This window comes from Halichondria panicea, chromosome 13 (assembly GCF_963675165.1).
Source record: "Halichondria panicea chromosome 13, odHalPani1.1, whole genome shotgun sequence".
In the NCBI taxonomy this organism is placed as follows: domain Eukaryota; kingdom Metazoa; phylum Porifera; class Demospongiae; order Suberitida; family Halichondriidae; genus Halichondria; species Halichondria panicea.
The window spans coordinates 5,593,472-5,617,942 of NC_087389.1; the positions used below are offsets into that span (position 1 = coordinate 5,593,472).

The 24,471-nt window shown below is 41.8% G+C and overlaps 3 protein-coding genes and 2 long non-coding RNA genes across 11 annotated transcripts in view; 1 reads left to right on the forward strand and 4 right to left on the reverse strand.

Annotated features, from left to right (window-relative positions):
* The window catches only part of LOC135346990 (uncharacterized), a 128,195-nt gene that overhangs the window by 47,439 nt on the left and 56,285 nt on the right, over positions 1-24,471 (reverse strand). The window contains exon 17 of the mRNA XM_064544766.1: positions 23,378-23,446. Within this exon, the coding sequence (XP_064400836.1) occupies positions 23,378-23,446 (69 nt within the window). The remainder of the gene's footprint in view (positions 1-23,377; positions 23,447-24,471) is intronic.
* LOC135346996 (NACHT, LRR and PYD domains-containing protein 3-like) overlaps positions 1-24,471 on the reverse strand; it is a 42,605-nt gene that overhangs the window by 14,346 nt on the left and 3,788 nt on the right. For 2 of the 4 annotated variants that reach the window (XM_064544784.1, XM_064544783.1), the window contains exons 3-6: positions 24,382-24,456; positions 24,263-24,328; positions 23,959-24,208; positions 23,745-23,801 (exon numbers count right to left, since the gene is read on the reverse strand). In XM_064544784.1, coding sequence (XP_064400854.1) covers positions 23,745-23,801; positions 23,959-24,208; positions 24,263-24,328; positions 24,382-24,456 — 448 coding nt within the window. Of the gene's footprint in view, positions 1-13,774; positions 14,108-14,423; positions 14,520-22,064; positions 22,398-22,509; positions 22,772-23,041; positions 23,161-23,491; positions 23,567-23,744; positions 23,802-23,958; positions 24,209-24,262; positions 24,329-24,381; positions 24,457-24,471 lie in introns of those variants that run through there. The other 2 variants (XM_064544785.1, XR_010398183.1) reach the window with 2 other exon arrangements.
* Positions 3,330-5,051, forward strand: LOC135347033 (uncharacterized). Its single transcript, XR_010398211.1, has 3 exons — positions 3,330-3,696; positions 3,808-3,988; positions 4,610-5,051. It is a non-coding gene; the product is annotated as an uncharacterized LOC135347033 (long non-coding RNA).
* On the reverse strand, positions 9,279-13,711 carry LOC135347013 (uncharacterized). Of its 3 annotated transcripts, XR_010398193.1 has the most exons (8): positions 13,270-13,711; positions 12,763-12,835; positions 12,546-12,706; positions 11,799-12,048; positions 11,225-11,416; positions 10,685-10,769; positions 9,516-9,662; positions 9,279-9,416 (listed from the first exon to the last, which is right to left on the reverse strand). XR_010398193.1 is itself a non-coding variant. In XM_064544828.1 (6 exons), exons 3-5 carry the CDS (start codon positions 12,633-12,635, stop codon positions 11,235-11,237), a joined length of 522 nt encoding a protein of 173 aa, XP_064400898.1. In that variant the 5' UTR covers positions 12,636-12,706; positions 12,763-12,835; positions 13,270-13,711; the 3' UTR covers positions 10,685-10,769; positions 11,201-11,234. The 3 variants fall into 3 exon arrangements, 2 of the variants coding, with proteins under 2 accessions (XP_064400898.1, XP_064400897.1); XM_064544828.1 differs by lacking the exons at positions 9,279-9,416; positions 9,516-9,662 and having other exon boundaries at positions 11,201-11,416; XM_064544827.1 differs by lacking the exons at positions 9,279-9,416; positions 9,516-9,662 and having other exon boundaries at positions 10,685-11,416.
* LOC135347029 (uncharacterized) lies at positions 17,502-21,957 on the reverse strand. Of its 2 annotated transcripts, none has more exons than XR_010398203.1 (4): positions 21,794-21,957; positions 21,207-21,729; positions 20,607-20,896; positions 17,502-19,497 (listed from the first exon to the last, which is right to left on the reverse strand). It is a non-coding gene; the product is annotated as an uncharacterized LOC135347029 (long non-coding RNA). The 2 variants fall into 2 exon arrangements; XR_010398204.1 differs by having other exon boundaries at positions 21,854-21,914.

Sequence of the window (24,471 nt, forward strand, 5' to 3'; positions counted from 1 at the left end):
GTCTAATCTCATAATTTTTTGTATTCTTGTTGTTATCCAGTACAGTGTTCATGGACTCCATCCACAGAGTGTCTATAGGACCATCAAACACCACCCACTTACGGTCATCATTTTGTGCAGGTGCAAACTCCCTACACACACAGATATAAGCACTGATCAACCACGCAATGATACGTACGTAGCTATCAAAATGGCTGTAAAAGCGCAAGGTTATTATATACTTTGCTTTTGCTAAAATTGCCAGATTTCTACTAATCACAAAACTTACATCTACATGTAAGCACACCATTGGAAAGGTTGTTCTCAGAGCTAGCAATTAGATTTGAAATTAGAGAATTTGAACAAAAATTACAGGCTACCAAAAACAGCTGAATTGTTGAAAAGCTATAGCCTTGTGCTTTTGTTACAATAGAGCGCAACTATATATGCACAGGCTTAGGCTCACCTGAATGTGTTGGCTACCACACCATCAGTCCACTTGTGTGACACAGGGTCAAACTGACCAAACAGTTGACCCTTAGTGACAGCCTTGGGGTTGATGACTCTATAGCCTGTCTTGTTCTCTTCCATCTGTCCCCTCTCATTGATTAGTGTGAGTGTGTCAGCTAGTACATGTACCTCTAGGACCTTGGTCTTGCCTGGTGTGTGTGTGTGTGTGTGTGTGTGTGTGTGTGTGTAGGGGGGGTTACTACAGTAGATGAATAGCAATGGTATTGTATATAGGAGGGAGGTTGTTAAACACTTTAAATTCCACTACAACATGACCTTAGAAAGTACAAGTGGTACTGGGACTCTTTAAACGGCCATAACTTTAGTTTCAAATTTTGGGGATTTTCTGAAAGCTAGGAATGACAAATGATATGTTTAAATCTAAAATTTGGTAGGGGAATAGAACGGAATAGTTAGATCGCAAAGATTTTTTACCGGAAAAATATTCTAGTAATACGGTAGGCCTCTCCTAGCTTATAGTACCATACCTTGGGTAGGTTGAGGTCCATGATGGATCTGAGCAGTAACACGTCTTCATGTTCGTTAGGGTACTTCAGTTTCAGATGACTGGCTGCCACCAACACTGACTGGACTGCACGCATGCCTACAGTGTACAATAGTGAGTAGGTCGAGTATACAGTACAGTGGGTACCATAGTCAGAATGGAGTTGGCTGGAGAGTTGCTCTGAACACAGTCCATAGGTCATGACAATCTTGACGGACAGATTACGAGCATCCACAAAACCATAGGAGTAGAGAGAGATCTCTCCAATCATGGCATAGTCTGGCACCATCATGGCCACTGTACGAAACAACACCTACAGAGAGAAATATTGAAATGCATAGAGGCTAAATAGAAAGTACCGATAGTTACCTTTAGATTGTCTGGTAGTTCAGAGCAGCCAGCATAACCTGGGTTCATGGTTCAAGGTGATGCAGACAAAGCACGATGGACGCAGGTTCAGAGTAGTGCCCAATGTCTTTTTCACTGCTCTCAAGATGGACAAAATCTATACATGTAGAGTAATTATAGGGATTGTTGAAGCCATAATAATTATAATTTTTTTTTTATATAGATAATAAAATTATACTACCGTAAGACTTCGATTTAAGGCGACCCTCCAAATATGCGACACCCAGGAGCTTCAGCAATTTTCTGACCTCTAAAAGTAGCGACAGCTGCGTTGATAATTATTTTTTAATGTCGCGTTCTAAATAGAGGTAAATGTAGCCACTCCCTAGCCTCGATTGTAGCCCACTGGAAAATCAGTGTTTTTAAGCGGCCTGAAATCGAGGCAAGTAGACTCTGTAAAGTTACCTCCAATTAGATGCGACCCTCTAAATATGCGACACCAGGGCTTCAATATAATTTTTCAACCTCCAAAAGATGCGACCTCTGGCTTCGTAATTATTAAAAAGTGTCGCTTTAAATCGAGATCTTACGGTATGAACCTACAGCTCTCTAGGATGCTCCTCTCCAGGTCCTCCACTAACTTGTGATAGAGCTACTCACCACACAGCATCATCTGACAACACACCTGAAACAAGGGACAACAATTTGTTATAATTATGTTGGAGAACAATAAATACTGTAATAGTGCTGCTCACAAGCATCACTTACAGGAAGATAGACTCTTTAAGCCTGCACTCAGTATTGTATTCATTCTTGCTTTGAATACTTTTCTCTTTCATTTCTGATCCAGGCACCAGCAAAACTGAAAAGTCAAAAGTCAGAAGTAGTGAGGGAGGGGGCGGGGCTGGTGTTTAATTCATTTCCTTTAGCCTAAGAGGGAAATGAATAAACCACCAGCCCCGCCCCCTCCCACTAATTAATTGTCTCTCAAAAGTCAATGGCAATGACAATAATTATAAGAGAGTTGCAACATGGATACTATAGGTGGTTGCAAGGCTCTGCTAATGCAGACTTGAACTTTTGGTATAGATCGTTTTTAACAACAATGATGGACATTCATTACCCACTCCTTGAGTTTTTGCATGCAGCAAAATTAAATTGTTTATCATGTGTATAAAACTTTATGTTATGTAGCTTGGACATCTCAACCGAAGCATCAGCACCTTTTCATTTTTAATAACTTGTATTTGGGCTTTGTTCAACAAAGAAAGGCGTTGTTTGTTTTCTAAAGTAAGGGAATTCCCCAAACTGCACGGATCACCCATAATTATGCACACCGTATTTCTTAGCCCTTATTCTGGCTTATTCCTGTAGAGTGCTGATTAATCACCCACACCATCTTTTCTCTTTTCACAACAACAATTTTAGGTCACTGTCACCAGGCAAAAGCAAAGAACTGATCAGCTCTAAATCTATGCAGTCTAAGTCCAGACATTATAGCAATGCCAGTGAGTGCATATAATTACAGGCTACTGCAAAGATTTGCATAAATTATATTATAATTATATACAAGCTATAAAGTGGATGTGCATATGAGCATGACCTCCTATAAACTACTGCATAATTATTATAGTCTTCTTAAGCTACAGCTCTCCCTCCTCATGTACGTAGGGCAAGCGTCCGATAGCTCAGAGCAAGGTTGTCACTCCTATTGGTGGACATGCTCAACACCATCCTGCAAGAGACCATCACACTCTCCAAGGGTGATCGAGTAGCAAGTGCCCGAGCTGCCATTATTGTCTTTGTTCTCTGTATGATTATATTATTTGGCCCGTTAACAATTGGCCATTATGTCTATCTCTGCATAACAAGAAAAAATCTAGCCTCGAATCCACGCCGATTAAAATACGGCCTGCAGGGTGTTAGTGCACATGCGCTGCACGATTACCCAGAATCTGGGTAATCGTGCATGCCAGTAAAACTTTTAGTAAATGCTAGCTGTAATACTTGGAATTTGTTCCGTGTTACTATCAATGGCGTCGACTGAGTTTTGTGAAGCTGTGGCTTATGCTCTTCGTTTCGTTGGTCTAAAGGATCTCACACTGAAGCCAAAGCAAAAGGAGGCTCTCATCCACCTGTATGACGATCATGATGTCTTTGTTTGGTTCCCCACGGGCTATGGCAAGTCTTTGTGCTTCCAACTGCTCACTGAAGCAGACAAGCTCTAGCTCTACAAGAGTTGAGAGAAGTGTTGTGCTGGTGCTGTCACCACTAGTGTCTCTGATAATAGACCAGGTTTCAGGCCTCCGGAAGAAGGGTGTCTCTGCTGTTATAATTATTGTCTGGCAACAAAGGTATTAAAGATGTAGATCTAGATAGCTATATTAAAGAATCTAGGAACTGATGATATTAATGGCCTGAACTTAGTGCATTATTACAGTCAACACTGATCCTTCATTTCATAGATGTCGAGAAGGACCTCCTTGCTAGTGTGAGTGACGTGTCCGAGGGTCGGTTCTCTCTCCTCTATAGTGCTCCCGAGGCACTCCTTGGCAGAGAAGCGTAGAAGCAGCTCTTGGTCCAACGTCCCCTCTGTGACTCTGTAGTGGCAGTCGCTGTTGACGAAGCACACTGTGCGTATAAGTGGTAAGCAAGAGTGGTTACAGTGTTTATTCGATTTGAGGCTTTTAAATATTACGAATCCCCAGGGGTGGCTACTTTTTGAGGCAGAAACATTATTTTTAAAAGTCCTTGTAGGGAATCCACTAGCCTTATTCCAGGCCACTTTAAAATACGAACTACATGTATTACAATAAGTGGCTACATCATTTTAGGACGCGGCATATAAAACAACACTGCTTGAGTAAGTGCTACTTTGATAATGTCCTAAGATGTAGTGTGTTGCATATTTGGAGGGTCTCCTTAAAAAATGTACACGAGATACAATATACATGAACAATTGTACGTTAAAACATAGTGCCTTTACATGTGCTCTACTGTCTACGCAGTTTTGTATAATGATTTTACAAATGCCCCCTCACTCAACCACTTGTCTAGCACTTTGGTATGGCCTTCACTGATCTTTTTGTTAATATCGCTTCATAGCTGAGGGTGACATTGATGTGGTTTAGCCTGGCCCAAGCCTTAATTAATAATAATTGAATAATCACTTGTTTGTCAGTAGGAGTACTGGCACTCGTAGTCTGTAGTGTGCACTCAATTCCAGCTATATTTAATTATTGTTTTTTTTTATATAACACTCTGCAGGTACAGAGATCTACCGTTGGGTTGCTGAGTACTGGCAGTCTCAACAGAAGGTGCTTGAGTATAACGTTGGTCCGATCCCTCAGCGGCACGGCACGTCTTGTTGATATGAAGCAGTGACTAACAAAATTAATTAACAGTAATTTTTACTCTCTTGTTTTTATATTACTCTTGTCCTGGACGGGGAAACAGAGTCGCCTTCCAGCGGCTCCAACGGTCTGACGCTTAGCTAATGGTGGTCTTGCTACGTGTACGTGTACGTGTGTGTGTGTGTGTGGGAGAAACCCCTACCCCACTAGTGTCTTTGGATATCTTTCTCGGAGCCGATTACTCGTCGGCTGCCAGTGACACTTGTGAGAGGCCTGGGCAGCCATCTCTAGCTCTCTGTTGTTTTAATGTATTTTTCCTACGAACCATGCGGTTTAACGTATTCTCATTTTGTTTATTTTCCGTTTTATTATCAACAATAAATTTAGCGCATGTGCACTAACACCCCTGCAATGAACACCAGGCCGTATTTTAATCGGCGTGGATTCGAGGCTAGAAAAAATCCAGTCAGTTTTATTACATCTCTCCTTGAAATTATAGGAGTGCTTTTCTTTTTCTATGGCAACAATAATTATCACAAGTATTATCAACAGCTGGAGAATTGAGTTAGGTTGTGACTCTCAATGCGTCCTGGATAATCAAATAGCAGCTGCTTTCTCTTTGGGAACGTCTCTAATCATTTTCAGATAGTTCCGTCAGTGCTGAAAAGTTGTTAAAGTTGCTGAAGAGAAAACAACAAAATGAGAAGAAAACAAGATCACCTGATTGGTACACTGCGCTTGATTTGATCACGATGTTTATCAAGATCAACACCATCTACTCGGCTATTGTTGGGATGACACAATCCACTGATTTCTGCAGCAGCACTGAAGTTGCTGCAAGCTCAGTTTTCCTGTCCGTTTGTGTTCTACTGGGAATTGCTAGCGAGTTAATCAATTGCTTTGGACACGAATTTAAATAGCAACAAAGAATACATCGACAAGTCATTCAATCAATTGGTAACTATTGGCATGATTCTTATTGTCACTATTTGCCTTCCCTTTTATTTACTGGCCGATAATTTCCAGCCTCTCGATTGTGCGTTCAGTTGTGACACCATTGTTGCTAATGCGACCATCAGCACAACCACATGCAACCGGACGGCCAACAGTGGAGTTAGACTGGGGTTTACCCTAACCACGCTTATTATCGTCCTCATCTTCTCCAGTGTTTATTTCTATCATGTTCGATTAGCTGAAATAAATCGAAAGAAGCTGAAGAGTAACATTGTTATAATTACTGGGAAAGAAACAGTGGTGTAGAATTTAAAATTTTTCATTATAATTATCAAGTTGTATTGTCATAATGCACCTATCAATGTCAAGCCCCACCCCTGACATACGGGCAGTATATATAGGGGCATTAGTAGGGGGTTATACAGCTTTTAGCACTCACTTTCCCCCCAACACAGGGGCTTTTGCATCAACATTTTTCCCAGCAATTTTGAGGGCGGGGCCAATGTTTGCGCATGCGCATCATAAAGTTGCAATGTAGCTGACTAAATCCCCTGTTAATCCCCAGTGTACCCCCACCATATATACAAGGGATTGATAGGGGATTATACACATGAGGAGCCCCCACCCTATTGGGCATTCATTAAGTGAAAATGTATAATCCCCACCCAATCCCCTATACTGCCCGTATGTCAGGGGTGGGGCTTGACATTGATAGGTGCATAATTATATGCTTTTTCTCAGAATTAACTATAATCAGGAGTAGCTATACATAAAGCTAATTAAAATTAATGATTCAATAATTATGTATAGGTCTGCAGTGCGAGTGCAGCTAGTGATAGGTCTGAAGTGGTGTGGTCCATATTAATTGTGCCCATTATATCACTCCTAAAAGGGGTGGGGCTGGTCTTGCAGGTACACTGTTATAGGAATATAATTATGCTATGAACTTTACTTCCAACTTTAAATTATTAGGTATTGAAGAGTCTCACACTAGGCCCTGATAAATTATTTTTACCCATTATTCTATTAATTCTCGGATTGAAAAATGTGCTTATTATTAAAAATGCAAAAATGCGACATAATAATTATAGACAAAATTAATTAAGACGTATACATAAAAACACAGCACACATGCAAAGCTAATTATAACTGACACATGTACACGATATAATCATGATTCTCATAATATTGGTGATAATCCTTCACATGAAAATGTCGTTATGCAAAATTTAATGTAATGATCTTTACCAAAAATGGACATTGAGGATATTTATCTTCTAATTATGCTAAAAATTATTCCGAGCATAATTTATCAGGGCCTACATTACACACTGTGCATATGGCAAATGACACTATCATTAGTAACATACAAATCTTGAGTATAAGCAATAAAAATAATGAACAGTTTGTGCTATGCTAATAATAATTAATTTTTTTCTGATGTGTTCCGAGCTTTCACCTTTGACCCTCAGCGAGTCCCCATCCAACTTGCCAAGGTGACTATGGGACGGACTTTGACCTGGGATTGATGCTGATTTCATCTCTGTCGGGTTGTCATAGCGACTGTAGTCTGGAAACTCGGTAATAGTTTTAGAGAAGTTGACTTTCGGAGCCGATCTCCTAGCGTCTCTACAGTGTGTGGGCGTGTGTGGGTGGGGGGTAATTTATAAAGAACAGAAATAATGCTGCAACTAAAGTGACTGCTATAGTGTATACACACGATTGGTAATACACAGTGACACTAGCAAGTGTATGCAATGGCCGAGTGGTCTCCCAGTAAAGTGTAGGGATAACTCACTCTGTGTGTCTCTGGCTCCTGGAGGACCTCTCACTCTTGCTATCAGCCTGGGCACAGAAATCAAACAATGTAGGTGGCTACTAAAGTCTATACTGTTGGCTACATTGAGACCTGTCTATACCCTACAAGTAGCGTCTATAATACAGCCGGGCCCCAAACCTCTGCCCTATGCATGGCTACTACCAAACAGGTATGATACAGTGCGTACGTAACTCTACTGTATTGCACACAAGCTACACACATGTACAGTGTCTCTCACCTCATGTGACTTGCTGTAGAGGCGCTGTATGATAGGAGTGAGGGGGGAGAAGGTTCGGGTCATACCACCACCACGTTTATGAGCCTCTCCGTTAGCATTCATACGCTGAGCTACTGACGTCATCTGCTTCATGTGTGTGTGTGTGTGTGTGTGTGTGTGTGTGTGTGGTGGGAGGGTGTGTGCAAGTGTGTGGTGGGAGGGTGTGTGCGTGTGTGTGTGTGGGGGGGAGGGTGTGTGTGTGCGAGGGTATGCGTGTGAGTGTGTGTGGGTGGGTGGTGCAGTCATAGTGTGTGTATAGGTACACTAGTTATAATTCAAGCACGGACATGTTGCAGTAGTTGAACATCTTTCAGCAGCCATAACTTTAGTACTGTGACCCAAAAATTTGAGAAAGATACCTTTCACCAATTCATAATTCAACTTTGAACCCTGGGCTATTATTACATGGTATCGTGCTAAAATTGTTATCTCCCAAATATCTGGTACGATTTGAAAGGTCTTTTTCTAAGCTTTCGGAAAATCATAAAATTGGATCCACGTAATTCAAGTTATGGCGACTGAAAGAGTCCACTAACCAATTGATTAAACGGGGGACATGTACATGTAGTACATACCTGCACATTAATTTATACTATTCACTCACTCTAACACTTCTTGGGGGGTGGCTGTTCGATAGTCAATGGTATTATGGTCCTCCCCTTTATCTGCCGCCTCATGACCTCTGTCCTTTGACCCTCGTGACCTCTTCTTAGCAGCAGGATCCGGGGGTACAGGGGGACGATTGGAGGATCGTTTAGGGGTAGTGGGTGGTTCAGGGGGCGCCTTCCGCACAGGTACTTGACCCCTGCTGGGGGGAGGGGGTTGATAATTAGCACAAGAATAATAAGAAGCACTAACAAGCTGCTACTTGTAGCTACGTACATGTAGCTAGCTGCTGGTAATAATTGTTTTTGGCTGCTACGTGTAGAAATTAATGCTAGAGTCAAAGTTCACTGAGGCTACTATTTGAGACTGAATATTGCTCAACTACAAATATTTTACCACCCGAAAATTACGGGCTATACGGTAGACACTAGCAGTAGCAATTCTCCCAGTGACACACTCTCATACAGACTTGCACACACACCACCATACACACACACTACACAATCCCTAATTAAGGCCCTCCACTTACATAGCGAGCTGCTCGGCCATGTGTGTCAGTTCTCCGGAGAGTGCCCAACAAGTCTCGTACATCATGAGATAGCGGACACAGATATTCTGACCCATAGCATCGGCCCAATCCACCGGCTTCTGGTTCTCCCTGTCCGTGTGGACCATGCTGTAGCCAAAGTCCATGAGCAGCTGTGTGTGTGTGGGTGGGTGGTGTGTGTGTGTGTGTGTGGGTGTGTGTGTGGGTAGGGGAGTGATACAGCTAGACTTGAAACTAAATATCTAAAAACCAAAATCATGATTGCATTTTTTCAGTTATCGTTGCTACAGTAGCTATGCGATACACACGTTTCAGACTTGAGCAAGCACTTATTACACTAACAGCACACATCCACCCACCCACTCACACATCTGCCCACTCACCTGTAGATAGTCGAGGCGTCCTCCCTGTGCTGCAAAGTGGGCGGGGGTCACACCAGACTCATCCAGTATATCCGTCACTTCCGACTGTTCGTTCCTCTTCTTGACCGTCTTGAGAAGCCACTCAAGGCACTTGGCCTGTCATGTGACGAGTACGTATACCATATGAATATCATGTGACAACTAGAATAAGTATTAAATGCTGTCAGTACAGTATACAGGAACAGTGGATTTTACTTAATATTAATTTTTGCATTCGAAAAATGGTCGAATAAGCACACGCCCACACACTCATACGCCCACGCAGATGTTCTCCTCCATCCTGTAGCCACTCTTACACTCATCACAGCCCTCGCTCCACAGCAGCTCAGCTGACAAGAGACACTGTGTGTGTGTGTGCGTGTGTGTGTGTGTGTGTGTATGGGTGTGTGTGTGTGTGTGTGTGTGTGTGTGTGTGTGTGTGTGTGTGTGTGTGTGTGTGTATGGGTGTGTGTGTGTGTGTGTGTGTGTGTGTGTGTGTGTGTGTGTGTGTGTGTGTGTGTGTGTGTGTGTGTGTGTGTGTGTGTGTGTGTGTGTGTGTGTGTGTGTGTACCACGGTACACTACTAGAGTATTTGGGCCTGAAAGCAATCACTGATCTCTAAACACATCATTATTTCACTGATCTCCATTAGATGTGTATTTCAAAGGGAAATGAAAATAATTCTAGTTCAAGTTATACTGTACAGCTCGGGTACAGCTGTTTGCCAGAGGAACCGCTTGACCTTAGCTAATTAAGGTCACGATTTATCCAAACTTCTCTTGCAGACTACTTAAGCTTAGATTTTAGTGACTGTCAGCTAGTTTAAAACATTTTTCAGGGGTGATCAAATTTTATTTTTGCCGATTTTGCTCAGAAGCAGAGATACAAGTATCAAAGCCAGCTGTGTGGTGACCTCGAGAACAAGCCGCTCATGATATCGAGGCTAGTACAAGAGCAAGACTTTGATTGTATCTCTGCTTCTGAGCAAAATTGGCGAAAATAAAATTTGACCCCCCTGCAAAATAACGTTTTAAATTTCTAGACACTAAAAACTAGGCTTAAAGTAGTCTGCAAGAGAAGTTTGGACCCTGCTGGGGGGAGGGAGGTTGATAATCAATTGCGTCATAACAAGAGTACTCTGATCTACTCTTAGGTCATAATAATTAAAAGTCATAACTTGAGTTGGTGAAATCCATTTAATAAACATGCGCTCTCTTTATGTCCTACATGTATCACATGGTGTAATAAATCTACCACCTTTTTATCTGGTGGAAGGGACCTGGCTCTAGCCTTGGTGAAATTACTCATTTGGGTACAAAACTATCTCTGAGATAATCATCTTATGTTAGATTTCTAGAGCTACAAAGCTAATAACGAGCCTGTACCTGAATGAGATGTAGTCCTGGGTGGTTGAGGAAGGTGACGACTCTCTTACTGTCCTCCTTGGACACGCTACTTGATAATCTGTACCTATAGAGGAGGATACAGGCACTGAGGCATAAATATAGAACCTTTTTGCAGTGCCTTACTGGGAAACCTATAGAACTACATTACATAAGCACAAATCATTAATAGTACAGTACGTACACTTGCAACAGAGATTTGCAGAGCAAAACCACAATTACATTGTTAAATAATTTCGGCCATTTCTACAAAAAAAAAAGACAGAACCTAGTCTACCAAAAAGGGTAAGTTGGGTCGTCGCCCGGTTTCCGTGAAACTTTGTTTCACAGAAACCGGGCGACACCCCAACTTGTATGTACTTGAGAAGGAGTATGATGACTTAAAAATTTAGGGATATTATTAACTGATTTGTAAAGAAAGTCCCCAAGAAGGAATCGAACCCACGCCTTATCTATCATCTAATCTACTAAGCCACCACCCTAACCACTAAGCCACACCTATTCTGTCCCTAGTTATTACACCTCTTAGTCATCACATGTTGTGCTCCTCAACACAGGAAATGGGTGTAGTCTGAAACCACCTCCCAGAGAGAGACTTGAGAATTATCTTTGCCCAGTGATGCTTCTTTATTGGAACTCTTATGTACCTCATTCTCCCCTCCCCGGCCCCACCAGCACGGCTAGCAGGGGTCAAAGTGCACCACACACTCACACCTGTACAGCAGAAACAAAAGTACAGTACATCGATCAGCTCTGAAACTAGAGCTCAGATCACGAATCTGAATTCTGAAAGCTCTCGTTCAGATGGTATGCTCAAAACACAAATTTGTAACAGGCTATTTTCATAAAGACTATGGCCATGGCATAACAAGCCCACACAATTCTTCTGAAATAGACTCTTTGCTTTTAGAAATAATGTTATCTCACTCTTCAAACAACTCCACCACACAGAGCTCATCTTAACATCCTTCATTTCTAGGGTACTATAATCTGCTCTGTAACTAGAGTTCTCATGGTCTAAATTGAAAGGGTTTTCTGTTAACACATCATCAAAAGGCCTCTTCCTAAGCAGATACTGAAATTAACGTTATTGTACCAACGCAGCCTTCCAACAACTCCACCCCAGAGCTGATCTCCTCAGTGTTGATAAAGTTGAGGACCATTTCCTGTCCAACAGAACAGTAGCTCTTTGAGAGGACAGGCATGTCTTCATTCCAGATCTGTACGATTTCTTGATCGAACCCTCTTATCCTCACACTCACACCACACACACAGTCACCACCGCCCACACACTCTGAGAACTGCTCACCCACAGCAGCCAACAACAGCTCCTGCCATACCTTGGTCTGAGGGGGCGGGGGATTATGACATGATTATGATTGTGATTTCAAATGTAAACATTTTTCAGTGCTTGTATCTAAGCACACCATTGGAAAGTAATTCTGAGCTATAAGGGTTTCATACAGAGGGGGGGGGGGGCTGGGATCGCCCCCAGCCAAAACCCCCCCTAGAACTTTGACTGATGTAATAGCAAAATGTAAAATATCATGATTTGAAACACACGAAAAGCCCAAATTGCACCTCAGACGTAAAATCATTTTGTAAAATTTTATGATGATCATTTCGTAAAAAAAGGAACAACATCAACGTTTCCCCCTCCCAGCTAACAATCCTGTATGAAACCCAGGGTCTATTGAATGCAGCAAATTGGACAATATGAACACAAATTACGGTCTCTCAAAGATAGCTACCAAAAGACTGAAATTTGGAAAACAGTGTAAGGCTATCATAACATAGCCGTTGCTTATCACAGAACTTGTGTACTATAATCATGGCGCCTCACTGTGTGCATCTTTCTGACTTTGAATGACCACAATCCACCATGAGCATTATCAGAGTCCTCCCAAATAGGTCTCCTATTCTCATTCCTCATAAGATGGTAGCTCTCTCTCTCTCGCCCAACTGATCTATGGGACGAATATTGTTGACCACACCCCAAAATGCCTGTTGGTGGGTAGGGGGCGATGTATTGATATTATAATGAACGTGATGGACATCACCTTGATGGTCTTGACTGTACACAAAGGTTTTAGATTCTCAAAGAAATCTTTGGCAGTTGATCCTCTTCGTGTACTGTATGAATAATGAGAACATTCACAATATAATTATAATAACACGCACACACCATATTATAGTACAGGGGCACAGCACAAAATACACTATAGAGTACAACACTAGTAGTAGATACAGCATGGGACAGAGGGCCAGTTGCCTGTATGACTATTACATAAAACACGAGGATTCTCATGCTACATCTGTTTTATATCCCGTACCAAATCATGCCTCGAGGCTATGCGTAATATAACAGGGAAGGGAGTGTATGACTTCCTTGTTACCTGGACACAGCACAACGATACTTTACAAGGAGGGGGACAGCACAAACACAGAACTGGCATAACTAGCTACACACACACAATGGCCACCACCAGATATATAACTACACCATTTTGTCCCCCTCTCAACTATCCAGTTTCTACACACACACACACGTACGTACACACACTCACGCGTCACGCCAAAACGTCCACAGTGAGTTAAGGAGATAATTATCAGGGTCCCTCCCACTAGGCTCATTCACAGCCACGGCATCTTCCCTTGCCTTCCTTGATAGCCTGGGAGAGCTGGTCCGTATCTCTTCACCACCTTGCCCTGTTCTCAGAGTGTCTTCTGCCACTTGCACTGTACTGTCAGCCGGCCATCTTGAGCTTGTAGGGAAACAGGTGGGCGAAACTAGCAAAACACAGATGTAGTTTATTCTAATGACGACCTTCTCCTAGCTTAACAACAGTTTATTCCTTGGACGACCTTTACCATTATTCTTGCACACTGGGCCACTTTATAATGACAAATATATAGCACAAATCAAGGAAATAAACTGACTAAGACAGTACAAGTATGACATGCACAATAATGAGTTAGGTTCTATTGCACACCACATGCAGGTTCAGGTTTTCTGTGTGTGAAATAATTGCATAATGATACTGAAACACGATGACAGCATGATTCACTTACCTAGCTGCTGACTGACAAATGTAAGTGGCCAATTCTTCCATTCTCATATCCAGTACGATGTCCACTAGTGCTCGGTACGTGGCTGCACCTGGATTATGCTGTCTCCACACCTTTAGAGTATGAAACTTGCTGTTTGGAGATACCAATCAAGTTTAACGTCTTTCTGTTCAGCAGGGCTCAGCCCCAACATAGCAGGGTAGGTCTCCACATTGTCAAAGTGATCTGCCAGGTCCAACATGTCAGTCTCTTCAATTTCAGTGTCAAGTTGAGAGTCGGTCACTTTTGTACGTTCCTTCAATTCCTCAATGGTCACAGTCCTCGGTCCACCAGCTCCTGGGAGAAGGAAAGGGATGTAGTTAAATGGGCGTACAAGTTTTACATATAGACATGAAATTCCTATAGCTGTACAGAACACTACCGTATTATAAACGGGTACTAATTTTAGCGAATTTGTAATTATTAAGTATTCGCTAATAATAATAATTTCTTCTTTTTCTAATGTTTAAAACTCTTACTTATACATCTATAATTATTGTGCTAATGAATTTGCTATAAATCTGCAAAAATGAGTACCCTAAAAACGGTGAAAACGTTCAAATTACTACCCGTCTATAAATAAGGTATATACAACTGATATAATTATGTATACCTGAGGGAATGGTGCGTGGATATGAAGTGAGGACATCTTGTGAGGTATCTCCTTCAGTGACATCAAATGGTACAGCATCAGTCAGTACAGTAGAGGCTGTGTGTATTCATTAATAATATGAAAGCACCGCGGGTACTGATGCCTCGGTGGAGGTGCCAAAGCTACATAACTTAAAACTACTAGCTAGCTTTTAAATTATCAATATCATGATGAATTTTGCTGCATTGCAATCACAGGGAAACTCAAATAGTGGGTAATGATCGACCGTTAATTAATGGCTGCAAGTCAGCAGAGCCTTACAGCACTCTTCTCACTCTTGCAGCTACCAATAGCTAGCGTTTTAGTGCGGAGCTAACTACTAAGTAGAGTAGCAACACTCGGTGAACAAGTTTTGCTACGGACTCTTCTGAAAAGGCTGCAATGGCATTCCAAGTAAGCACAACTAGGCATAACTCGAGAACGAAGCTTTATTTTGCAAATCCACAAATAGCATGCCAAGACTAGAAGCCTATAGAAACTCTTACTTGCACAGATGGAGTCGATCATCTTCTCTATATACACTCATCAATATCTGGTGGGCCAGAGTCACACTGTGTACTAGTGCAAGCCAGTCTCCTCACCTGTGCAAGATCCCTCCACCTCCTCATATCCCAGGGCACACTCCTTACAGCTGTCAGCCCCCGGACCACCACACTCTGTCAGGCATGCCCTATCACACACGGCATGGATGCATGTGCGTGGTGTGTGGGTGGGTGGGTGTGTGTGGGTGTGTGTGTGGGGGTGTGTGTGTGGGGGTGTGTGTGGGGGGTGGGGAGATGGTCATATCACTAGCACTGTGGGTCACATGTAAATTATGACATGCATTCACATTATTATGTTGAAGAGCTTATGGTTGAGTCATGTGACCACCGCCTTAGGGTCCCGCCCACACGATAAGATCTGGTGTGTGTGAGTGAGAGTTTGAAATAAAGTATGCATCGCCGCAATGGCAGAGAAAGTTAAGGGTTAGCTAATTTAAGGGAAGTGCAGAAAATTACCGTTTGATTAGTTAATTAATGCTTAACAATCATTTTCTGGCGAGCATATACAGTCAGTCAAGATAGTCCGACCATAGGGAGAATACACGGATAACTGCAAACATGTTATTAGCGGAAATTCTAGTGGAAATTTTAATACTTTAACTATGGAAAGTGAACTGTTTATTGTAGTGTGTCTGCTAATTTCATGTGCTTCTATTGAGTTGGGACTTCCCCTGATTATAATGCCTGATTATAAGAGGTGTCTTTATTTCAAGGGTGGTCAGTGTAGCCACACCCCCTTACCTGTAATGGCGTGCTGTATCTTCCTCTTCCTCTCTAGGATGCTCCTCTCCTGGTCCTCCACTGACTTGTGATAGAGCTACTCACCACACAGCCTCATCTGACAACACACCTGAAACAAGGGACAACAATTTGTTATAATTATGTTGGAGAACAATAAATACTGTAATAGTGCTGCTCACAAGCATCACTTACAGGAAGATAGACTCTTTAAGCCTGCACTCAGTATTGTATTCATTCTTGCTTTGATAGTTTCTGATCCATCAAAGCAGAACTCAAAAGTAGGGAGGGAGCTGAGGGGGAGGGGCTGGTGTTTTATTCATTTCCCTTTAGCCTATGAAGGGAAATGAATAAAACACCAGCCCCTCCCCCTCCCACTAATTAATTGTCTCTCAAGAACTTATGACAATGACAATTTACATAGCACCAATAATTCTATTGATGATGAACAACAGACAATTAATGTCCAAAATTAACTATAATAAATAAACTACACTTAACTGCACACTCAGTTTGAGGTGGTAAATTCAAAAAAATAAGTGTAACAGTTTCCTTTGAGAGTGGTGCGGGGGCCATTGTTTACCTGTTACACTTAACTATACATGTATCTCAAGTATTATTCTATCTCAAGTACTTTTTTGTCTAAGTATATACACAGTTGAGTTCAAGTAGATGTTCAAGTAGATGTGACGTTTGCTTGTTCATCATTCGTTCGTGGTTAATTCTAAAGTATTATTATGTCTGGCTAAATTATGTGTGTTGTGCAAGGCGCTGACTATGGTATTCAATGACTATGGTATTCAATAGAGGAGATAGGGCATGCACATGCAGGCATGTGCATGCCCTATCTCCTCTATTTATAGCTTAGGTTTGCAGGGGTGGCAAAATAACAGCTGAAAATTTTTACAAAAAAAAGGTCAACTGTTATTTCATATCCGTGATCTCGTATAATTATACAGTATATACCTCCTTTGAGTGCTCATGATTACATAATTTCTCCCACACAGAGAATGATGGAGACAAGAGTCAAGATAAAATTGACATTGATGTATTATTATCATGTGTCAGTACATGTATTAGTTATGTGCTCAGTGTACATACCTTTACCGACACATCGTCTCTGGTCTCTGAAACATTAAATTATGGGTTGAGCAATTAATGAATGTTGGTTGACTCAAGATTGACAAAAAAAAGAGTAAATAACAACAAAAAACACTGCATCTCTTATTAATTATTGAGCTTAGAAGATGACAGAAGCAAGCATCCAAATCTTTGTACCATATCACCGAGAGGAGCACACCCTCACCTGTTATGTGTTGTATGTGCATACATCAGAAGGTAATCAGAGTACAAAAGTACGCTATATGCTCCCCTGCCATTATGATCATTTAGATGTACTGTGTATGTACTTCATATAAAGCTGCTGCTGACTAGATCTAAAAGGCAGCTAGCAGATTTTGCCAGATATAGACATTGATCTATTCATGCACTCCTGATCCATAATTTTAATATGATAATTTATAAGCATGAGAGCTTACATCAAACTCATTTCCTCTGCAGCAGTTCAGGTAGGGGTCCTTTGATCGTCTATAGCTATTAACGTTGCTTAATTCGCTTTCTCTGCTAAGAGAGCAAAGCTAAACTGAGAGTTCTGTGCAGCCGCCATGTAAATTTTCGGGAGGTTGTCATCCAAAAACTTTGTATGACGTAATGCGATGACGTCGATGCAACCGCTCTATATAGCACCAATAGAACAACAGACAAATAGTAATAATTAATGTCCAAAATTGTAGACCACAGTCAATAATTGTATCAAATTATCACTTGAGGACAACACAATGAATGAGGTATAATTATACAAAAACAAAGTGTGTAAATTATGTTCAGTTCAAGTCCAAGAAGCAGCTGTCACAGACTCTGACCAACTTCTTTGAGGAGGGCAGCTGGGTGCTTTGTGAAGTGCACTGTTGGCAGAATATCATCCTGTGTGTGTGTGTGTGTGTGGCTAAATCTGACCTTGTAATTTATAAGGCCTAGGAACAGGCCTGTATTGTCTGGGCCAGGTTTTGTGGTGGTAGTATCTGATAATGGGGATGGGTCTATGTGGTTCTTCTATAGGTGGCAAGCACAATTAACCTCTAATTTTGGTTCTTAGAAATTAGCACAAGGCATTAGTCAAGATAGTAGTGTGTGTGTGTGTGTGTGTGTGTGTGTGTGTGTGTGTGTGTGGGTGTGTGTGTGGGGTGTCCTAAAATCCTTATCATTACACAAAATCACCATAGAATGTTGCTATTCTAACAACATCCTGAGCAATGATGGCTTCCAGAACTTGTATGGTACTTTTTAGGGCCAATATTTTCTGGCTAATCTGCGAGATAAAATTAGACCCTCGACAATTCCCCGCTATAAGGTGATATCAATGGTAGATGCTCTTATCTACTCTTGGTGGTATGGAAACTCACATACAAATTATGGTGAGGATTTGAAGTGGAGAATGGGCTGGGACTATATAGCTTGGATATACCAGCAGATGTGGTGGGAGGGTGTGTGTGTGGAGGGGGGCGCAGTCATAGTGTGTGTGTGGTGTGTGGTGTGTGTGTGTGGGGGGGCGCAGTCATAGTGTGTGTGTGTGTGTGTGTGGTGTGGTGTGTGTGGGGGGGGTGCAGTCATAGTGTGTGTATAGGTACACTAGTTATAATTCAAGCACGGACATGTTACAGTAGTTGAACATCTTTCAGCAGCCATAACTTTAGTACCGTGACCCAATTTCAAAAATTTTATGATTTTCTGAAAGCTTAGAAAGAGACCTTTCAAATGATGTATTTCAATCCAATATTTAGATGTGGCCATAATTCAATTTTGAACACTGGGCTATTGCTAAAATTGTCATCTCCCAAATATCTGGTACTATTTTAAAGGTCTTTTTCTAAGCTTTCGGAAAATCGATCCACGGAATTCAAGTTATGGCGACTGAACGAGTCCACTAACCAATTGATTAAACGGGGGACATGTACATGTAGTACATACCTGCACATTAATTTATACTATTCACTCACTCTAACACTTCTTGGGGGGTGGCTGTTCGATAGTCAATGGTATTATGGTCCTCCCCTTTATCTGCCGCCTCATGACCTCTGTCCTTTGACCCTCGTGACCTCTTCGTAGCAGCAGGATCCGGGGGTACAGAGGGACGATTGGAGGATCGTTTAGGGGTAGTGGGTGGTTCAGGGGGCGCCTTCCGCACAGGTACTTGACCCCTGCTGGGGGGAGGGGGTTGATAATTAGCACAAGAATAATAAGAAGCACTAACAAGCTGCTACTTGTAGCTACGTACATGTAGCTAGCTGCTGGTAATAATTGTTTTTGGCTGACACGTGCAGATATGCTAGAGTCAAAGTTCACTGAAGCTACTATTTGAGACTGAATATTGCTCAACCACGAATATTTTGCCCCCTGAAAATTACGGGCTATACGGTAGACACTAGCAGTAGCAATTCTCCCAGTGACACACTCTCATACAGACTTGCACACACACCACCATACACACACACTACACAATCACTAATTAAAGGCCCTCCACTTACATAGCGAGCTGCTCGGCCATGTGTGTCAGTTCTCCAGAGAGTGCCCAACAAGTCTCGTACATCATGAGATAGCGGACACAGAATATTCTGACCCATAGCATCGGCCCAATCCACCGGCTTCTGGTTCTCCCTGTCCGTGTGGACCATGCTGTAGCCAAAGTCCATGAGCAGCTGTGTGTGGGTGGTGTGTGGGTGGTGTGTGTGTGTGTGTGAGCGGTGTGTGTGTGTGGTGTGTGTGGGCATAGATTGAAAAGGAAGGGGATTGGAAACGAAAATGTTTGCGTGAAACACTCCGCGTTATAGGGTGTGGCTAAAACTACAAAGGATTAAATTTATAGTCAGCATGCTCATTACCTGTCTTGCTGCCATACAATGTGTTGTACATAGAAATGGTGACTTTTAATGTTGATTATTCTAAAAAGTAAAGAGAATATAGCTCTAAAAGGTCGAATAAGCAACGCAGCCACTATCACTAAAATGCTATACAAGAAGGAATAGCTCTTACTATGAAGTCGTGGGAGGTCAAGGGCTCTAAAAGTATACTAAAGCAGTTTGAAGGACTATACTGCAAACGTTTATGAACAGTACAGCTTATCCATAGCATGAAGCCATTCTATATAGCACTTAGATACATAATAACCAAGTCAAGCAATGTCCTTTGCTGTTTCGGCTTCACAGCAGGGAAAGAGAAAAGTTGACATGGAGTATTTCAAGCTAAACTCAACAAAAAGTAAAAACAAAGTAAAGACAAGGGACTTAGAGCTTGTCAGTGGTGTAAACTTACTTCTCTAGAGTACCTCCCAGCCCCTGAGTGATTGCTAGTGGATAGGAGAGCTAGAAACAGTTGAAATACAATTAACCTGAGTACGGTAAATATTCGCGAGCGTGAAATCATAACGCGGAGTGTTTCACCAGTTTACACAGGGTGGCCTGGTCGTTTCCAATCCCCTTCCTTTTCAATCTATGGTGTGGGGTAGGGGAGTGATACAGCTAGACTTAGAAACTAAATATCTAAAAACCAAAAATATGACAGCATTATTTTCAGTTATCGTTGCTACAGTAGCTATGCGATACACATGTTTCAGACTTGAGCAAGCACTTATTACACTAACAGCACACATCCACCCACCCACTGACACATCCGCCCACCCCTATAACGCAGGCATTAATTTTTCACAGATTTCCCAAACTAAACATTTCGAGATTTTCGACGATATACAGAAATGTCAGTGTCAAACGGACAACCAGTAACTGCCTATTAGTAAGTGTGTTCCCTGTACCTGTATAGCGAGCATGGCGGGTGTGGTGAATGAGTCATCTGGTATCTGCAGTGCGGAGGAGGGCAGTCCACTCTCCACTAGGAACTGTATGATGGGCAGGCGGCCATGGAGGGCAGTCTTGTGGGACAGACTGAAGTGGTGCTCGTTACTACCGTACGTGTCCACCTCGTGACTGCTCAACATGTGATGCTATGTGGGGGGTAGCACCATTTCCAGTCCAACAAAACACTAGAGAATAGTGAAATCCTCAAGCTCTTTGAGAGGACAGGCATCCAGTTTAGCCCTCATACCTGCAGTGGGAAAACAAGAGTCTCAATTAAAGTGGATTAATCAATACATGTATAGGTACAGTGTAGGCAGGCCTTCATACTTGTGTACTAAGCAAAGCAATTAGTGAAGGAGCTTGTACATTAAAGAGCCCTAACGCATGGAACCATTGTCTAGTGTAGCATCTTCAGACGCCCATAACTTGTTACAATGATCTAATTTCAACCACTTTTGGAAAGCTATATAAAAGGAGCATTGTTTAACGTTACACACACATGTACATTAATAAAGAGCCCTAAACTGAGCTACTACAATTAAGATAACTATCATCACCTGACAGCAACTCCCTGGCGGTGTAGAGGGAGCGAAATGGTTCCTCTGGTGGATCTTTCTTACTCTCCTCCATCCTGAGATGAGTGACAGTCGTCCAATTGGCTGCTAGATGATCCTATATCCACTCCCAGAGATCTCTATGGAGGTCACTCTCGAGTAGTGGTTCTCTCCACGTCTCCTCAATCTGACGGACGCTCAGGTTGTCTTGGTGAAGTTTCTTCTCACCCACCACAGGGAAAATATTTAAATTTCCTGCTACAGTGCTGCTACATTGCAGCCCATAAAATCTGCACATTTCCTGAAAAATGGCAGGTGTCCTGCAACCTACTTACAAAGGATAGTGCAACGTTTCCTGTATAGTTTCCTTTACTATTCCTGAAGAAGTTCAGGACATGTGTAAGATTCATAAAGGAAAGTCTACAGGAAATTTTGTACTATCCTGAAAGTATACATATTTTTCCTGTGCACACCCTCTGGTAATGGCAGCTCGTATGTAGGTACCTCAATTTCCACCACTGGAAGCCTGCACACAAGGATCACATGATCATTACTATACATATGTACATACTGACATTGAACAAACGTACACACAACATAGAAAGTTTAGGGTAGGTGTGATTGTGCTATAATGAAGGAGCTGCTTTCACTTGTCTTTTCTCCAGGCCTTGTCCACAACCCTCTCTCCAGGAGCCCAGATTAAGGTGTGCGTAAAAGACAACTTGCTGGCAATGTGTTTCAGTCCTATTTCACTAAAAAGTAATATTGAAACAAGTATGAGAGCTGATTGTGTGGGTGTTGCTAAGTACGTGTTCATACTGCGCATGCTCAGTTCAACTTTTCACATTCTACCACAATGTGTTGTAAAAAGCACAGCATCAATAATAAGCTCACACATTATAATTACAGAGACACAAACAACATCAAAGTAAAGAACAGTTATTTATCAGTTTCAGTTTCGGTCCGTATTGTCTACAATGAATCTACAAATGTCTGTAGCAGTGTCTCCTCTTCTCAGTCCTATGGCAATTTCCACCAAGGCCCTGAAGGTAGCTCTGGAAGGATTCACTCTTTGCCACACTCTCAATGCATGAGCCACTCCAGCTTGATTGCCATAACGACGTGTGGCATCAGTTACACCATCACGGTCGGCTGGGGTGAGGTTGAGTCCATCGAGCAGGTTGGATTGATTGACTGCATGAAGAAATAAAGACATCACTAAAATGACAATTTAATGTAAGTACAACTTTCGTGATAGTCTATATCAATCACTAAAAATGGCAAATAAAAATGCAAAAACAGTTACCTGTGATGCTGTCAGCCAAATTGATGAGCTCCACTGTGGGCTTTTTGAGACCATCTGACAGGAGACTCCATGTTACATGTTGTGTACTCAGGAGCTTGGCCAACATTTCACGCAAGGACGACACAATATCGCCACGATGCTTGCTATCGATGTTGGTGAGAACAAAATGACTGAGACCTAGAGCCAATCCCAGATCGAACCAGTGAGGGCTGGCACTTTTAAGTTTCTCGTAAACATTTTGTAGATCATTGATTGTCAAAGCCTGTACAAAAACAATAATCAACAGGGTTTCATTTGGTGAGGGTACCCCCTCGGAAATACCTTCTAGAGGAAACTCAATGGGAATACAATTGAGGGGTTCTGGTGAACAATATTCTTAACAGGGCAGATATAGTAATGAATTCCTGGGGTCACGAACCCTCTAGATATATACATGTCATCAACACCCTAATATCATACACGTGCACCATTTGCTCCCCTTGCCAAAATGTCAGGAGGATAAGTAGATACAAGATTTAGAGTACTGCCTTACCTTGTGCACGTTCAGTAGGTGAGGAAATTTCTGCGTGATTAGAATGATGTCACTCTCAGGAATTTCTTGATGGAGTTGTTGGTCCCTCACTCCAGTCTTCTTACACACATCTTCCATTACTGTAACGGAGGATAATTTACCGGAAGTGAAGAAAGAAAAATATAACAGTAAAAGCATTAAGGCATAAGAATCATAACCTCTTGACCAAACGGTATTTTCTTACTGGTATGTTGATGTGGATCACTCGCTGTATTGACAACATGTTCCATTGCAGGAGACAATTTGTCAGAGGAGGGAATATTTATAATACAAAAGTGATTACAAAACAAAGATTACCAGAAGTAATGTGCTGATCATGATCATGTACTTCCGTCTTCAAGCACACATCTTCTATTACAGAATTACCTGAGACACAGCTCATGTAGTACGTTTGTCAATTAACATGCTCACTCAAACAAGGCTGTTGATCACTCATTCCAGATCCAGTGCTACTAACAACATTGGCCAGAGTCCCACATTGATTGACTGAAAACAACAAGAATTACTATAAATTGCCATCATGCAAAATTGTCTAGAAGGATTTGAGGAGAAAGTAATTTTTTTTTTTTTAACTTATCCACCGGAAACTTCCTTACTGATATATTGATCACTCATTCTCAGTATAGTCCACAAATAAAAGCTGCGTATAGTGCTACATAACTACCGGAGTATTGCAGCTGATCTCTCTTTCTTCCAGTGTTCACATCTGAGGAGGCTTCACCTGTAACAAAGGAGTTAGGTAATTAACAGTATGATTATTCAGTAAAGTAATCTAATAAGTGATAATAAAGCAATGTATTATTATGTGCATTGATATGCCGTGAATTATACAGTATACAGACACACTAGGATCTACAGAATCCGATAGCAACACTCACTTGTTGTATGTTGGTCTGTTCTGTGTGTAGACTGCAGGGCTGTAGTACAAGTAGCCTCGTCACTAGCTGTGGGGTGGTGCTCTACTGGTGATGCTTGAGAGAAGCTCTGTTCATTGATGAGAGTGTCTGGATCAGTGACATCACTAGGAGTGTCCACTGTATCCACAACCTCATAAACTATTTGGTTGTATTCCGCTGGTTCGTTAGCAGTTGGCCATGAAAGGATGCTGTCGAAAACAGCTGAAGATATCTATAATGGATAATACCGCAATATTAACAAATAATGATGCATTGCAACACTCACCTCTTCAGCCTTGTCAATCATATTCGACAGTAGCGTATCCCAAAGAGAATGAAATGTACAATTCATCTAGGAAATTATAAGATAATTTTTATGCGTGAATCAAGAATTTAATTAATCACCTCTTCATTTTGTGGAGGTAAACATGTTCTCTCCCACTCAGTCAGCACTGCAGAATTCCTTGATTCCCGTATGGTCTGTGTATTAAGATA

Excerpts from the sequence above, each read along its gene's own strand:
- LOC135347013 (XM_064544828.1), bottom strand. The coding sequence starts at position 12,635 with ATGAGGAATGAGAATAGGAGACCTATTTGGGAGGACTCTGATAATGCT. Across the intron at positions 12,049-12,545 it reads AAGTCAGAAAGATGCACACA|ACCAAGGTATGGCAGGAGCT; the intron begins GTGAGGCGCCAT and ends CCGCCCCCTCAG. Across the intron at positions 11,417-11,798 it reads GTTGTTGGAAGGCTGCGTTG|GTGTGAGTGTGTGGTGCACT; the intron begins GTACAATAACGT and ends TCTGCTGTACAG.